Source organism: Camellia sinensis, chromosome 9 (genome assembly GCF_055761805.1).
Source record: "Camellia sinensis isolate YWXY chromosome 9, ASM5576180v1, whole genome shotgun sequence".
Classification (NCBI taxonomy): Eukaryota; Viridiplantae; Streptophyta; class Magnoliopsida; order Ericales; family Theaceae; genus Camellia; species Camellia sinensis.
Window position 1 is genome coordinate 28,437,690 of NC_138969.1, and position 17,262 is coordinate 28,454,951.

Genomic DNA, 17,262 nt, shown 5'->3' on the forward strand with positions numbered 1-17,262 from the left:
CTGGATTAGGGTTCTGAAATTAATTCCAAGAAGAGAGAGGCTAGGGTTTGGAGAAAAAGAAGGATTCTCAAACTTTCAAGACAACTTCCATGGGGGCTTCCATCTCTTCTATTTCTTTCACCTCTTCCCACTCCTCCATGAGTGGCTACGTTATTCTTTTCTAGGGTTTTGATGAAACCCTAGCCATGTAATTAGGTTTTCTTTTTTATTTTTAATTATGTAAAGGTTGAATAATTGTATGGTGTTTTAGAAGTTTCATATATATATATATATATTTTCTATTATTTCTTCAAGTATTCGGCTTTCTGTGATTATTGAATGTTTTCCATACAATAGTTTTCTATTCTTTCACATTCAAAGTATGAGACGAACTATACTACAGGGGACTAGTCGTGTCGCTACCCTAGTTTACAGTGAACGATTCGTACTACTTGAGATGGTTTGTATCCATACATTGAACGTGATGATTTTCTTATTAAATGCTATGAACTTGCAGTTGCGAAGCATTATTCCGTTCGAGCCATAACATAATGGATTTCAATTTGAAACTCTATTTACGCAACTAGTGGTGAACTCATTGCCCTAGGTTTTTCCCCAAATCAGTAAATTCATCTTTAGTTATAATTGCTAGTTTATTTGCTTTGTTTAATTTAATTATTATTAGTTTATAAATCCCTCAATTTTTTTATCAAAATTAATTTAAGAATTTAGCATTTAAATTGATTTAATTTCACAATTGTCTCTGTGGATCGATACCTGGACTTGCCATTATTCTGAAAGAATTTGGTATAATTTAGTGTTTATTTTTGATGTGTGTAACGACCCATCAAGACATGCCAACTGTACTCTGTGCGTGTCTGTGTGTGCGTATATCTGCTTGTGCATTCATGTGTACTATCACTTAATATAATATAACACCAAAATAAAGATAAAAGTCTTGGAATCTGAATAATCTTAGACCTGAGTCATTGTGAACAATTTTATATGATAATCGAACATCTCTGCTTTATTAGAAATTTCCTTGTTGGTCACATATTTGATTACACAAAACTTGAATGAGACGAGGACATTTTTTCTTGGTTACATACTTGATCCACAACACAACACCACAATGCTTCTGTTTTTTTTTTTTTAATAATTTCTTGAATTGTGGTAGGAAACAGTTTGAATAATATTTTATGAAACATGGATACTCCTAAAAAAGCCTTGTACTGTTTGATAGTATGGGACATACATGTTTGATAAGAGTATCCAAAATTTATTTATTATTTTTTTAATTTTAGATATGTTTCTGTTCAGCCAACTCAAATATGGTACATATTTCATTTGAAACTTAAATTTATACTTTCTGGGAAGACGGCCAGACACATTTGCGGTATTCTCCAAGTGCCCACATTGGGAAAATGTTTCTGTATTGTGCATAATGTAGCATACAATTCCTTATGAAGGCTCCACTCATTTCCTGTGAGGGTAATTTTCATGGCTAGGAAGTTGTCATATTTGAAGTACATATACTTTTTGAAAAACCAACACCATAAAATTCTAAGTCTTCGTTTAAGATATGAATTGACTATTTAGTTTTTTTGACTATTTAGCTTGGGGTTAAAAAGTTTCGTTTGAGATGAATTTTTTAACTTTTTTGATTTTTGTGAAAAAAAATGAAATGATTATAATTTAGATACGATATTTTGTATTATTAACTTTTTAATCTATTTTGTCTTTCTGTGACTAAAATAGCCAAAAAATAACCCATGACAAACATAAAACTACTAACAAATACTTTGTAAACTCAATTGACATAACTATGTCATTTCTTCCAAAAATGTATGATCCATTTGGGGACGCAAAAATGTGTTTCCAAGATAAATTACCTGTTGTGGAAAATCACCGTTGTCCATCTGTGCATTGATCAATAGCTTTGCTGCTCTATGTAAAGGCGTTGAATCTCTCTCACCCTAGTTAATAAGAAATATATATATATATATATGTATATATAAGGGGTCGTTTGGCAATGACTTTTTTATTTGGCTTTTTAGTTTTTTTGACTTTTTTAGCTTGGAAATTTTTTAGTTGTTTCGTATTCTTGTTTGGCTTTTTTGGCTTTTTGACTTTGGAATGACAAAATTGCCCTTAGTATATAATGATGCTTTTTTGACTTTTTGTTTATATATAGGACAGTTTGGTAGTTTTGTAGCTTTTTTGTCTTTTTGTGATTTTGTAACTTTTTTCCGTCTTTTTGTGATTATATAGCCAAAGATGAAAACCAAACCAAGGCTAAGACAACTATGTATAGCTCTATTAACTTTCGTTATATGATTCATAATCTAATTCTTGAAATTGGTACTAACATGTCCACCATAAATAAGACCTAGCATAGCCAATCATGTTTGTACCATATTTGTTTTGTTTCCTTCCAGCGGTTTGTATTTCTGTTTCATGCATAATGATCATTAATAAAAACAGAAAAAATTTGAAGTATCAGAGCATTTGGATTAGTTATAATAATTCCTGCACAAATATAAGTTAGAAAGAGGTTTTTTTTTTTTTTTTTAGCAATGCTTGGTAGCCCGAATATGAGGTTGGCTCGAATGGCTCGAAATTCACTTTGCCGATCGTACGAGCGAACGTCCGGCCGGTCATCCGGCAAAGAGGTTGGCAGCCACGGTCGACAAAGGTGACAACCGCGGTAAACAATCTTTTACCCGGTCGTCCGGGCAGACGTCCAGCAGGTCATCCGAGCGGACGACTGGCCAAAACCCATTTGAGCCATTCGAGCCCCTCCAATTCGAGCTACCATGCTTTTTCCTTTTTTTTTTTTTTTTTTTGTGAGTTAAGTTATTCTATGCGCCCAGATTGGAATTTGAAACTTGTGTGCACAATTTAATTAGGCATTAGAGCCAAGAATATAATCAAACACAAAACTTCGGTATGGGAGTTACCATAGAAGGGCATGATTCAAAGCTCTCTCCCCAACCTCCCTCTCCATTTTGTACAGAAAGCAAAAATTCAACTCCTCTGAACTGCTTGGCTGTTGTTACAAGTCTTTCCTGTTGAAGCTAACCCTCTAAGCGCAAAAATGTGCCATAGATGAAGCAAATTCCCCAATAACCATACCTGCCCATATCATTGTACACATTAACTCCAATTGCCATAGCTCTTCGTTTAGAAGTGAAATGAACTCACCAAGAACCATCGGGCCATTGTTTCTGATCAAGGAAGCTGATTGCTTTCGTCACTGAAATTTTGATTTCTTTCTCCCGATACCCAAGATGTAAAAATGATGCTAGAGGTTGGATTACAGATGCAGTGCATTCAACATGCCTAGACAAGTGATTGAGCAATATTAATATTATCTATCCATGGTGTGAAAAATCGTTTAAATGAAAATGAAATACAATAAAAGGAAAGGACCAGTTCTTACTCAAACTCAACCACAATTAATGTCAGCAAAAAGTTCTGAAGGATTCGACACCTGAATAAAGAGAAATATGAAAATAAACTCATCACATTGTTCCATATCAAATGTTAAAAATTAGGATTCCCTAAGAACTTGTAAACTTGTTTGGTATACTTTGTGTGTAAAATGGTTACAATCTATTACACTCTACGAGGAATTTTACCTGGATAGCTGGTAATAGAACTGGTGGCTCCCAAGCACCAAAACCACCACTTTCAGAACTCTACATGAAGAAAAATTGAAAAAAAAAAAAAAAAAAAAAAACCCAATTGTTGGGGTCATGTTCCTGTCCCTTTACATTGGACTATCTATATTTGTAAACATGTTTATAGTTTTTCAAAAAATCGTACGGTTTAGCCTCATTTTTTGAGTGGACAGCTAGGTTTAATTCCAAGAAATTAAGAACTATTGATTGTGATTTGGTTCAGAGATTAAGCATCAAAAGAACCATATAGAACCGTACCGAACTATTTTCGATTTATATGATTTTTACACTTATATTATTATAGAATTTTTTATTTCCTAGCAATTAGTATGTAGTATGAAAATTTGTTGCATCTTTACACATTTTACAGAACTTAGTTTGTAGAATGTTTTGAAATTTTAAAGTATACTTGTGTTTTTGTTTTGCAATACTCACATAGGTGGAATCAATTTTCTATAGAATTAGATAGTCTATACTAATAAGTTTTTAGCCTAGAACCATGGAAGTGAGCCATGTTTTACAATTTGGTTTTGGTTTAGATTCAATGGTTTTACAGTTTGGTTCATGAACACATTAGTTAACAATCAAATATGATATGTATGTTGTACCTGCAAGTATAGAAGGACATTTACTGCATCATATAGCCTCTCAATGTTGGCTTTCTCCCCTGCAATTTCTAGAGGCATTTGTGAAAGTATTAATAGACACCGAAAGAAATTGGGGGAAATTTGGTTATTACAACTTCAAAAAGGGCGACCCAATGCAGTCGGAGACCGCCCAACCATGATCTTGATCAGAGAAAGTCCATCCCCCTTTAGTGAAGTGACGATACATGCTCACGAAATCCCCAGATGGATTGTCTTTGATCTTCAAATTTGAAGATCATACAATGACAATGAGTGAAACAAAGTCCTTTCATTTATTTTGCACATACAAAAATAAAAAAATAACTGTTTATATGGATAGGAAAAACCTGTGATTCTTTTATGTAGAAGTGTGCCTTCCTAAGAGAATCTCCATATTCATCAAGCATATTGCCTGCTATAATTGCATGAGTGGCCAAAGCAGTGCCGAAACTCTACAATTTAACAAAGCAGTTAGCGAGAATCTCCTGCTGTAAACTTATAAAAGGACAGCTTGGCCCAATTGTAAGCCTGATCCTTAGGATTTCTAGTATGTTAGGATTAGTCCACCTATGTGATAAAGGTAAGTCCCAGTTATTAGGTTGGTTTATACATGTACTTGAATTACGATGGTAGAGTTCGAAATTTACTAGGAAACCTAATATGTGTAAAATTTAGTTTACCTAATTGTATGAACTACGATTCTTATGGGTAAACTTTTATAAATAGTCATGTGGACTATAAGATTTTCTTGAGAGAGATTGAGGTGAAGAAAAGAATAGAGATGTAAGGGGTGAGAGAAAAAATACCATGGGTATCGGGTGAGCAAGGGCTCAACTACCCTAGAGCATGGGGTTTGGGTAGTAGTGTAGGTTTTGAGTGTTTTGGCCATCTCATATGTATTCTCTATTTTATTTATGGTGAAAACTCTTACTCCCATGGATCTAGGCAATTTGGGCCGAACCATGTAAATCTATGTGTGATTATTTTTTTTTCTCTTTAGAGTGTGCATGGGTGCGCTTTTGTTTGCGTTGGTGGAATGTGGTATAAATCCCAACAAGTGATATCAAAGCTAAAGGTTGTTCATCCTAGGTGCAGTTGGCAGAGGGTGCGGCTACTGCACATAGAGGACTCACCCAGAAGAGAAAGAAATCTTGGTGGTATAGGAAAAAAAGTGGTTCAAATTTGGTAAAGGCTTTCGCAAGAAGAAACATAGTAGAAAAATTCACGGCAAAAGTGGATCTCAAGGTTTTTAAGGATTTCGATTCATCAGTACAGTCAGAATTTTCGAATTCTTAATAGGTTTAAAGGGATTGAACAGATTCAAGGGTGATCAAAGGTGATTGCATATGATCTAGGTGACCCAGGAGGAATCTGATTCTATCAACAAGGTAGTCTAATTATTATGAGGTCAATTAGATAGTTTTTTTTTTTTTTTTCTCTGATTGGAAATCGGGATTGGCAACTTGTACAGGCTCGTAAAGTATGTTGTGACAAGAGGGAAGCTACTATCAAGCATCAGACGTATAGTATGAATGATGGATAAATAGTGGTAAGCAACAGTTGCCACTACAAGAATTAACACTTTTGGCAACAAAAAAATTGGTCGCTAAAAGTCTATTTTTGGTCGGCAAAAGTTATCCGCGACCAATTTTTTTGGTCGCTACTTTGGTCGCCAATTGAGGGTCGGCAAAAGTAATTCGCGACCAAAATTTTGGTTGGTTGGCAAAAGTTGGATTTGCCGACTAAATTTTTGGTCGCTAAATATTTAATTACCGCGACTAATTCATTTTGTCGCTAAAACACTTTGGTCGCGCAAAGTGATATTTTCCCGACCAAATATCTTAGTCGCCAATTGACACATTTCGCGACCAAAAAGTTTGGTCGCCAATTATCACATTCAACGACTAAAAAGTTTGGTCGCCAATTGTGACATTCCACGACCAAAAACTTTAGTCGCCATTTGTTACTTTTTGCGACCAAAACTTTTGGTCGGCAAAAGTGAGTTTCCACAACCAAGAGCTGTTTTGGTCGGCAATAGATGCATTTTTTGCGACCAAAACTCTTGGTCGGCAATTGTCATTTTTTGCAAAAAAAAATTAATTTGGATGTCGCGACTAATAAATTGGTCGCCAAAGCAGGAAAACAATACACCTGTAATTCCTAATAATTCATTCAATCCATAATAAACCTATAATTTTAAAGTATCATTCAAATTAACTGAATCATTAACATTCGACGAAATACAACTATTCTAAGTTTTCATTCACAAGTCACATCCATCTAGCATAACAATTTGAAACATAACTATTTGTTATCCATGCGCAGCTATCAACAAATAAAACTACGAATATTTGTTATCCATACACATCCATCCAAAAATATTTAATCCTCCCAAAAATGCTTATACTGCCAAGTAGTCTTGTACAATTTACCATGAGTTTTCTTCACCAGAAAATTGGCTTTCTAACTGAGCAAAGCTCCAAAAATTATTACTGAACCTGATTAGAAAATCCTACCCCACGAGACATGACAATTGCCCATCTACTTCCTGCAGTAGCCATGGCAGTTACATAGAATCCTTCCCTCCATTTTTTATTTATCCACTTGAATGGAAATGACTCGTTCACTTTATAGGATTGCTGTAAATACTGGGTACCTAGGTTTTAAAGTAGTGAAAGTGAGAACAATAGTAAGTGAAACATTAGTAGAAAGGAACTAAAATAAATTATTGAAACATTAGCTTACCTAAAAACATCTGGCCGTTCATCATAATCAACATGTAGACCAGTAGAACCATCACGCCACCTGGTTGCTGCATGTCAAAATGTGTTGTCAGAATAATGAAAAACTTTTTTTTTTTTTTTTTTGATCGGCAAAAGAAAAGCTTTATTGATGAAGAACATAACAAGTATGATAAGAATACATCAATAAAGAAGAGGGTGCAAAAAGCATCACAGTGAAACATTTGGATCCCAACTAGGTTGGCACCAAAACGCACACCCAATCATCTGCTAGCACACACTCGAGGCTCCAAGATGGTGAGAAACCAACAAACAGAGCAGAACAAAACAAGACAAAAACAAGAAGACAACAGCCAAACACTAGCAGACCATCCCCAGCCACTGACATGCATTATTGAAGACTACTGACTGTCTACATGCTAACAAACTCCACAGGACATCCATACAAACCCAGATTTCAACACAAAGCAGCTCGGAACAGTTAAGAACATCCTCTGATTTGGCGCCAATTGAAAGTTAAATCATCAACGGAATAAGGAAGATCTTTAATAGATGCTTTCAGCCAAAGTACTGCTCTAGTTTTGATATTTTCACTCAATCCAGAGAGACTAGGTTGAGCCTCAGCAAAGACACAATCATTCCTAAGTTTCCAAAGCGACCAAAGAACGATAAGGGGGATGGCTCTCCAAATTAACCTATAAAAATTTTTGAGCTTGACAGTCATCCACCATTGGAGAAGATCATCCACTGATCCTTGAATGCACCAGGAGAACCCCCACTCGTTAATTATAGATGACCAAATCAACCAAGAAAATGGGCAATGAAGCAAGATATGGACAGCAGATTCAGGTTCAGAACGACAAAATGGGCAGATGAGAGAAGCAGAAGCATCTAAAATGCCAATTCTGTGCATAAACACTGCTGTCTTGATTTTGTTTTTCCAGGCCAGCCAAGTAAAGAATGAAACCTTAGGGGGGACAGCCCCATTCCAAATATGATTGCAAATGTTAGAATGAGGCCCTAGGATAGAGTTAGAGGCAGAGTAAAGAGAGGACACGGAAAATACACCAGGACTAGTAGATGCTGAAGCCCAGATAAGATGATCAGCCCTGTCAATTGACAGAGATGGAGCTGAAGATAGTAGACCAAGTAAGTTAGCTTCTTCTACCAATTCCCAACTGAAAAGCACTCTCCTAATAGGAAAATTCCAATTGTTTGGGCTAGACTTTCTTGCCATGAACTGTTGTAGAGAACCTTCTTTATCTGTAGAAAGATTAAAGAGAAGGGGAAAAGAAGACTTGAGACTAGAGCTGCCACACCATCTGTCATGCCAAAATTTAATCCTACTCCCATCCCCCACTTGGATTTGGCAGTTATCTATATAGAAATTGTAAACATTTGTGCTATGAATCCCAATAGATAATATGTCCTTCCAAACTCTAGAATGTTTGTAGGAGGACTTTAAAGGTGGATGCCAACTAGCCTCATCAATATTGTATTTGCTACAGATAGCTCTCCTCCAAAGAAAGTTTACTTGAGTTCCGAATTTCCACCACCATTTGAGCAATAGACAAGCATTCATATCTCTTATTCTTCTGATACCCAGGCCCCCTTGGTTCAAGCTTTTGGTTACCTCCCCCCATTTCACTAAATGCACTTTCCTTTTAAGATCATTACTGCCCCATAAAAAAGCTGCCTCAATCTTTTCGAATTCTTTTGCCACACCTTCTGGCATCTTAAACAAAGAAAGAAAGTACACTGGTAAACTAGATAGAGTAGACTTGATTAGGGTTAATCTACCTGCAAAGGATAGCAGTTTCCTCTTCCACCCTGAGAGTTTAGATCTGATCTTGTCAATCATAGGCTTCCAGGTAGATTTTTACCAGGATTGGCACCTAGAGGCAGTCCCAGAAATTTCAAAGGAAGGCTATGTACTTTACAGTTAAGGAGATGTGCAAAGGAGAGCAATAAAGTATCAGACACACCGACGCCACACACCACGCTTTTGTGATAATTGATTCTAAGCCCAGATAGAATTTCAAAGCACCTAAGGATTCTTTTGATAAGTACCATTTGATCCCAATCTGCCTCAGAAAAAAGAATTGAGTCATCTGCAAATTGTAGGTGAGACAAGAGGACATCTTTGGATCCGACATGAACACCTCTAAGAATGCCAAGATTAATTGCTCTGACCAAAAGAATGTTTAACCCCTCAGCCACAATATTGAATAAGAAAGGTGATAACGGATCGCCCTGCCTTAGCCCTCTTTGTGGTGAGAATTCCTTAGTTGGAGCACCATTCACTAGAATGGAAATCCTTACTGTAGACACACAAGTTTTCATCCAAGAGATCCATTTGTTACCAAACCCAAAACTAGATAGCAGAGAGAACAAGAATTCCCAGTTAACCGAATCAAAAGCCTTTTCAAAATCTAGCTTTAAGATCAAACCATTCTTGTTGGTCTTCTTCCAACCATCTACTACTTCATTGGCAATGAACACCCCATCAAGGATGTTTCTTCCACCGATGAAAGCAGTTTGAGTTTCACCAATAATTGAGGATAGAGCTGGCTTCAGTCTATGTGTTAACACTTTTGCCAAAATTTTGTACAAGGAGCTTACAAGACTAATGGGTCTGTAGTCAGAAAGGCCGGAGGGATTTTCCAACTTAGGAATTAAACTAATGAAAGTACTATTAATCCCATAAGTCAGTTTGCTATTTGTGTGGAAGTCTGCAAAGAATTGCATGATCTCAGGCTTCATAGTCTTCCAAAATTTCTGATAACACAGCAGATTGAAACCATCGGGGCCAGGGGCTTTGTTATTATTACAATCCTTAATTGCAGCCAACACCTCAGCTTCACTGAACTCTGCAACAAGATGATGAGAAACATAGTCTGCCTCAATGGTGTTGAATGGCCCTCCCAAGACGGGTCTTTTGACCCAATCCTCAGTAAACAACTTCTTGAAGTGTTGGTAGACCTCTAATTGAACCCTGCTAGGATCCTCATAAGACACGTCGTTAACTACTATAGAGCTGATCATGTTTCTACTTTGTCTGGTATTAGCAAAAACATGGAAGAATCTAGTATTCTTATCCCCATTTAGAGTCCAGTTCAATCTGGATTTTTGATGCCAAATCCACTCCACCATTCTGAGCAAATGCCACATTTCACCTCTGACCACTCTTCTTCTTGACCTCCCAGAATCATCCAAGAGTCCATCCTCTGCTAAGATGTCTAATGTATGCAATTCCGCCTCTAGAGCCTTGAGTTTGGATGTGACATGTCCAAACACTTCAACATTCCATTTTTTTAACTCTGTCTTTAGCTGCTTTAATTTTTGAACAATTCTGAATCCGGCCCACCCTGTAACAGTAGTGCTGCTCCAAATGTTAACAAAGAACTTAGAGAAACTTGGATGGAGAGTCCAGGCATTGAGAAACTTGAAAGGCTTGGGACCCCAGTCTCTTTCATCTTCCATCAACAGCAGAGGACAGTGATCAGAAACTAGTCGAGGCAGGCCCCATAACTTCATTCTGAAGCTAATCAACCATTCTGGGCTGAGGAGTACTCTGTCTATGCGGCTCCATTTCTCGGCTTCCTGGGCATTGCACCAAGTGTATTTCCTACCATGAAGAGGTAAGTCATGGAGCTCACATTTCTCAATAAACTCATTAAAATGCTTCATCCCCATGTCTCTCCTGGAGTAGCCAATCCTCTCACCTATATGTCTAATTTCATTGAAGTCTCCACCCATACACTAAGGTGCAGGAAAGTGATCCTTAAGCTTGACTATATCCGCCCAAAAAGATGTTCTAGCAGAGGGGTTATTTGGTGCATATATGTTTATCAAAACACAATCAAAGGAATTATATGGTAAAATTTACCCAATCCAAGGTCAACAAGGAACAGTTTTTTCTCATCAGGTGTCCCTGGCGGATGAAGCAAAAAATTCTCAGGCTTTACATCTCCATGCACATATCTGCATAAAGTTGTAGCAGTCATATACAGGCCATATACTTTAACAAGTGGAAATCGCTACAGCTAAATAATAATAATTGGATTCTAAGTTTATTTACAAACATAGAAAGGGGAAGAAAGAAAAACCTCTCCTCACATCAAGGGAAATAAAAAAGAATATAAGCAAAAATTAAAAAGTAAATGGGGTAAAAAAAGTCACCCTCTGGAGTGCATCTTCTCTAATATAGAGATTGCTTCAATGGCAATGCAGGCAACCATTTCAATGGACATCCTGAAGTTGGAAAACATAACAGAAGAGGTACAGAGATGTGCCAATTGGAACAAGAAACTATGATAAAAGGTATGTTCTTCAGAAATTAAATTTGGGAAGAAGCCTACGCGTGGGAGTTGTTATTCCAAACATCCCATAAACTAGGTCCAAGCATATCCATCACCTGCAATAATTCAATTTTATTCAGTAGAACCAAGGCACATCACCAAGAATAATACAATAAAATTAATGCATGAGATCTATTCCTATGAACCTTTGTCGAAAAGAGGTACAGAGCACACGCTAACAAATTCTGGGACAATACTTCTAGTACTGGCAGATTGTAGCAAAGAGATTTCGCACTGGATGTCATTGTTGCCACAACTACATGCTTGCTAGCAAGGGAAGCCCGAACAGACTCTGCTTGCAGATACCAGAAGAATTAAAGTTCATTCAGAATTTTGGCTCAGAAAAGGATTGCAGTTCAAGATAACATCCAATAATTTGTGTACAAGGTGGCTAAGTGATACTACTGAGCTTAGATGTCATGGATAACTTCACATAATTATATTATTTGGAGTAAGAGAAACTTTAGGGAAGTAGGATGCAAAAATTATTAGTATTAGTTATTATTTTTATTAGATCGAAAAGTGTATCGAAGAAGCACTATTCAAGTGATAATTTCAGGACAAACAAGTGTCAAGGCAAGTCAAAAATAGGATGCCAGTATGAATACTAGAAGGGAAATGCTAAAGTTGGGATATATGTAAAAATGTATTGAAATATGTAAAAAATGTATAAAAATATTTAACAATATATAAAACATGTAAGATGTGTATTACCATTCTATTTTTTATTTTATTTTATTTTTTACATTATTTGATCCATAATCAACACCCCATTGGGCTGTGGCTAGCAGAGTCCATTCTAGAAATGGACTTAAGAGTGGCAAGATGAAAGAACAGTTAAGGAGATGTTTTTGGCCTGGGGTTGGACCATTCCAATCGAGGGCAATAAGATTGAACTTCAATATACTAGGAGAGGAAATGCAATGCTAAAGTGAAATGTTGATTCAATCATTCAACAGAAAAAAAAGCCGTAGCTGAAGGCCTCATACTGCTTTCAAAATTCTATTCTCTCTTATTTTCTACTAAAGCTTTTATGAAAGATAAAATAGTTTAAGAAACAGGGTAGAACAAATCGCTGCTGAATCGAGCTCTCCGACAAAAAAAATATATATTGAAATATAGAAAATGACATATATATAAACCACTAACAAGAACTAAAAAACAGAGACAAATCTAAAAGATTGATCATATTGAAGATCTACGTGCACATCAAACTTCAACAACAACAAATCACAAACAAATCGTCAAGATAGATAGATCATATTCAACTTTCATTGCAAAAATAGAATCAAAAACCACAATTCATAGCTTTCATACGCCAAATCAGATCAGTTTTATTAAAGCTAAACCAATACAAACAGAGAAACAGAGAAATACAACAAATAAAATCAAAATTATTGTCTCTGGTTGTTGGTTGGACAACTAGAAGTTAGTGAGCAATGAATAATGAAAATTGACTGCATCGCATGTTGAAAAGAATACCACAATCTGTAAAGTGAATGCATGAGAGAACTTGACAATAAGAACAAGTTATTATGCACTGAAGTAATACAACTTTCACACCAAATTAGTTCGAATGAGAAATAATATGACATTTCTTCCTATATTTAACAATTAAAAATAATAAATAAATGAATAAAGGAGAGAAAAACAAAGTCTTGATCTTCTCCTGACTAAAGGAAAGTACTCAGTGTGAAGTAATATTTGGAAGTGTATAAAGATACAGTGACCATTCTAGAGAATGATTCATGAGAGACTCCTACAAACCAAACTCATAATGATGCCACCCTACTGATTAGTGAGTGGCATTGTGTTACCAGAGTAGCACTCTTTCATTAACTTTCAAATGTGAAAGAAGTTTAAAAACCAGAAAGGTAAATGAAAGGCTATAGTTCAACTAGTTATCTAACCATGAATTTACCAATTCAAAGGCACATGCAGATCTTGCACTGATTGACCAGCACAATTCTTATGATACCTGAATGTGCATGCATTACATAAAGGAACAACATTACAGCACGTGTAGGAACAATCAGCAGTTTGGAAATAGAAGGGCGGCCTTACCTTATAGGAAATTTCTGAGTCAAAAAGAGTCTTCAGAATGGATAGGAGGACCACAAGCCATGAACCACAGGGCACCATACAGAAAATTCAATCAGAATTTTCATATGAAATCGAAATCCATGAAAGTCACCAAATCAGAGTCTCCGTCACATTACCTTTAACGTATCTCTGAACTAATTGAGCTGGAAGCTTATATTCTTCATTGGAAGAACTTATTAGCTTTCCTGAGTACTTTAATTCATTATCCACATCAGATCCTAAAGCTTCCAAATGTTCAAGAGATGGACTAGTTTGCAACTTACTGTCATCGAGACCAATCATAATTGGATTCTCTAAACTCATTTTAGCAAGATTATTTACTTTTTCATTTAAGGTAGCTGACAAAAGCAAATTCTGTCTCTGAAATTCAGAAATCCTTGAAATGGCATTCCCCTCGCAAAGAGACTTCTGTTTCCGGGAACCCAAGAGATCAAGTGTCTCCTCTATGTCTTTACCAAATCCTAATTCAAGAATCCTGTTAAGGTGCACAACAAAGCCACTGATAAATGAAAGAACTCAGAAAGAAGAAGAAACAAGAAACAATTGCAACTTTAGATTGTAGATATTACCTATCTGCTTCATCAAAGATTATCCATCGCAAATTTGTGTACACGAAGGACGATGTCTTTTTTAGATGATCCAAAAGGCGTCCAGGAATTGCAACAAGAATAGATATGCCTGGAAATGACCATAAGTTACCCATGCTAAACAGTTGTGTGTTACAGAATAATTAACAGAGAATAGAATGTTTTATGAGATGTCTATCAGGCTAACTAACTATGCCTTTATTTCACAAGATGCTGAAAATTCTAAAACCTGTTAATAAAATGAGCATAACTGAAATAAGTGGCAAGACAAAAATGATAAATAAGAATTGAAGGCACATACAAGAAGGTAGAGAGAGATAGCACCAATTCTAGACAAGATAATAAAAAAAAATTAAAAAAAAAAGAGAAGAGGTCAAGTCATGTTAATGGGAAATTAATTATGTAGTAGCTAGAAAAATTGATTAAGCTAAGAGTGAGGTGACTAAAAGACAAGTAGAAGACCAAAAATAACTAGGCGTCATATTACAGGACAAGGTAATAAATAAAGCATACTCATGCAGGATTTGACTCAAGCTTAAGCTAAATGGCCAAAAGGGAATCTACTTATCAATCAAAGTTGAAACTTGAAAGCTTAAAGAATGAAAATCCTATTAACAACTAGACTAACCAAAACCACATTGCACCAACGAAAATCATTTAGTAGTAAAAACAAGGGTTAAAAACCAATTTGATAAAAGAAAAATGAAGGGAAGAACAAATGAATGGGAAATGAAGAAGTAGCAATTATGTATTATCACAACAGATATGTTGTCAACGCAAAATCTTGCTGGAAGATGCAGGAATAAATCCACTAATAATAGCTCTAAAATGTGAAAAGTAAAGAACCCTTCAGTTCAATGAGTTAAATGAACATAAAAAATTCAGTGAATAATATTTTTATACCCAAATCTTGGTTACGTAACACAAAATATGGCAATAGTTTAGTTATTGGTTAATGGGTCAAACAACTGAATATAACTGAAAAAAACTGCACCACAAAATTCCAAATATGACAACCAAGTGGGTTTTACAACATTTGAACTTAACAATCTGGCCCATCAAATTACTAGAGAATTCAGTATACTATAGTACTTAACAAACCTTAACCTGCAAGTTCAAATTCCAAAATGTAAGTTATGACACTGTAATTATGCATGATGTCTTACCTTTGTGCAACCTGGCCTTTTCTTTTGACCTGTTTTCACCACCCATTATATAGCCTGGGACAATCCAATGAAAACGGTGCAATAACTTTTGCAAGATTTCATATACCTGCATGCATAACTCATGCGTTGGTACAAGAACCAACGCTACCATAAATATATCAGTTCATCAATTTTTTATTGGACAAAGTACACAAAGTAATGTAGCAATAGTGTCACGTTTCTCATGGCTAACAAAAGAGTGATGATCTAAAAGCCCGAGCTTCATCAAAGCAGGCATTCACCCCTAGAAAAAAAACAGCAAGCTTAAAACCACTTGGAAGTTTGTGCTTAAAATCACATGGCCACATAAGCTTATCCAATAACAAACAAATGAACAACTCATGGTAATGTTTCCCCTCCAAACTCACAAATAAAGATGCTATTCTTGACATTAGATAACAGTTCGAGCAACAACTAAAAAAGCAGATCATAATGATTTCAAAATATAAAATTGAGATTCCTACCCAAAAAATGCCCCACTAAACAAGCCTCCCATCTTTCTACACTTTCCCTCCTAGGGAGGTCAACCACAATGGTAGAATCAGAAGAAGAAGGAGGGAAATACCTAAGTTTGACAGATGACCTCTGATTCGATGCCACCACTGAAGCCCATGACTTATCAGGAGCCGCATTGTCTACAGCTAAAACCACATTCAACTCAGCTAAACCCATGGTATTATTGCAGAGCCATAATCAGTAGAATCAAATTCGGGCTGTTTTTTACGAGCCCAAGACGAAGAAAACTAGGGTTCCCTATGAGGCCATGCTTAGCCTCGTACAGCAGCAATTGGGCGGTGGTCAGCCTCCCGGAACAGTTGCCGCCGCCGCTGATGAGGTTTTGGGTGTTTTGAAGAACAATAACCCCAACAAGAGGGGGGAGATTGAGAAATTGTTGAACCCTATGTCGAATCATGTTTTCGATCAGATGGTTTCCTTTGGGAACCTAATCACTGATTTCCAAGAAGAAGAAGACAATGTTATGATTGATGATAATGTGGGTTTTACTGTTGTGTTTGACGAGGAAGAGAATGGGTTTTACTATTGTGTTTGACGAGGAAGAAGAACAGAATGGTTTTGATGATGATGATCTTAAAGTTGAGACCAAGCTTTTGGGTCATCTCCAATTCGATAATTTCAGCCTTGTTAAGTGTTTGTTGCAGAACCGATTGAAGATTGTGTGGTGTACTCGTCTAGCCAGGGCCGAGGATCAGGAGACGAGAGAGAAGATTAAGGAAGAAATGTTGGATTCTGGACTGGAATTGGCTGCAATTCTTGAGCAGTTGCAAGCCCATTGAGAGAGAGAACACAGAGAGAGGGAGAGTTGGAGACAGAGGAGATTAGGGCCTTTTTTTAATTTTTTTTTTTTGTTTTCCAGGTACAAAACGACGTCGTTTTTAATTTGGCGACCAAATTTTTTTTGTCGCCAAAAAATTTCATTTCCCCCCTCCCTGTTTGAAATTTCCCTCCCAAACACTTTTGGCGACCAAAACACCACATTAGTCGCAAAAAAGGTACCTTCGGCAACAAATTTTTTTAGTCGCTAAATCTCAATCAACGGCGACTAAAATATTAGTCGTTAAAAGTACAAATTTGGCGACTAAATTTTTTTCGTCGCCAAAATGTAACCTTCCGCGACCAAATTTGTAGTTGGTCGCGAAAAGCATACCAATTTCTACGACTAACTCATTTTTGGTCGCCACAATGTGACCTTCTGCGACCAACTCATATTTGGTCGCCAAAAATATTGATCATTCACGACTAATTAATATTTGGTCGTCAAATGTCATTTTTTTGCGACCAAAATTTTTTTGGTTGGCAAAAGTGGTCGCCAAATGTGTAAATTCTTGTAGTGTGCAGGGATATTCGGTGGCCACCAAGAGAAAGACAACGGGTTGTTGGATGTTCACAAGAAGGAAACTTCAGGCATAGAAGTTGAGACAGTTTCACGACAAGAATGTGTATATCGAGGGAGGACAT

The 17,262-nt window shown here is 36.4% G+C and overlaps 1 protein-coding gene and 1 pseudogene across 4 annotated transcripts; both read right to left on the reverse strand.

The window, feature by feature from the left end:
- Nucleotides 1-1,115: 1,115 nt before the first annotated feature.
- The window catches only part of LOC114270058 (dammarenediol II synthase-like), a 127,417-nt pseudogene continuing 111,270 nt past the window's right edge, over nucleotides 1,116-17,262 (reverse strand).
- Nucleotides 6,824-16,305, reverse strand: LOC145789254 (DEAD-box ATP-dependent RNA helicase 17-like). 4 transcript variants are annotated; one of them, XM_082886393.1, is made up of 10 exons: nucleotides 15,851-16,305; nucleotides 15,247-15,390; nucleotides 14,063-14,171; nucleotides 13,610-13,968; nucleotides 13,455-13,528; nucleotides 11,537-11,682; nucleotides 11,391-11,446; nucleotides 11,212-11,283; nucleotides 7,034-7,100; nucleotides 6,824-6,944 (listed from the first exon to the last, which is right to left on the reverse strand). In XM_082886393.1, exons 1-6 carry the CDS (start codon nucleotides 15,915-15,917, stop codon nucleotides 11,647-11,649), a joined length of 789 nt encoding a protein of 262 aa, XP_082742519.1. In that variant the 5' UTR covers nucleotides 15,918-16,305; the 3' UTR covers nucleotides 6,824-6,944; nucleotides 7,034-7,100; nucleotides 11,212-11,283; nucleotides 11,391-11,446; nucleotides 11,537-11,646. The 4 variants fall into 4 exon arrangements, with proteins under 4 accessions (XP_082742519.1, XP_082742521.1, XP_082742520.1 ...); XM_082886395.1 differs by lacking the exons at nucleotides 14,063-14,171; nucleotides 15,247-15,390; nucleotides 15,851-16,305 and adding an exon at nucleotides 10,919-11,013 and having other exon boundaries at nucleotides 13,610-13,711; nucleotides 13,815-13,929; XM_082886394.1 differs by lacking the exons at nucleotides 6,824-6,944; nucleotides 7,034-7,100 and adding an exon at nucleotides 10,941-11,013 and having other exon boundaries at nucleotides 11,212-11,446; nucleotides 15,247-15,352.

Excerpts from the sequence above, each read along its gene's own strand:
- LOC145789254 (XM_082886393.1), bottom strand. The coding sequence starts at position 15,917 with ATGCGGCTCCTGATAAGTCATGGGCTTCAGTGGTGGCATCGAATCAGA. Across the intron at positions 15,391-15,850 it reads AGGTCATCTGTCAAACTTAG|CGTTGGTTCTTGTACCAACG; the intron begins GTATTTCCCTCC and ends TATTTATGGTAG. Across the intron at positions 13,529-13,609 it reads AGTTCAGAGATACGTTAAAG|TGCCCTGTGGTTCATGGCTT; the intron begins GTAATGTGACGG and ends TTTTCTGTATGG.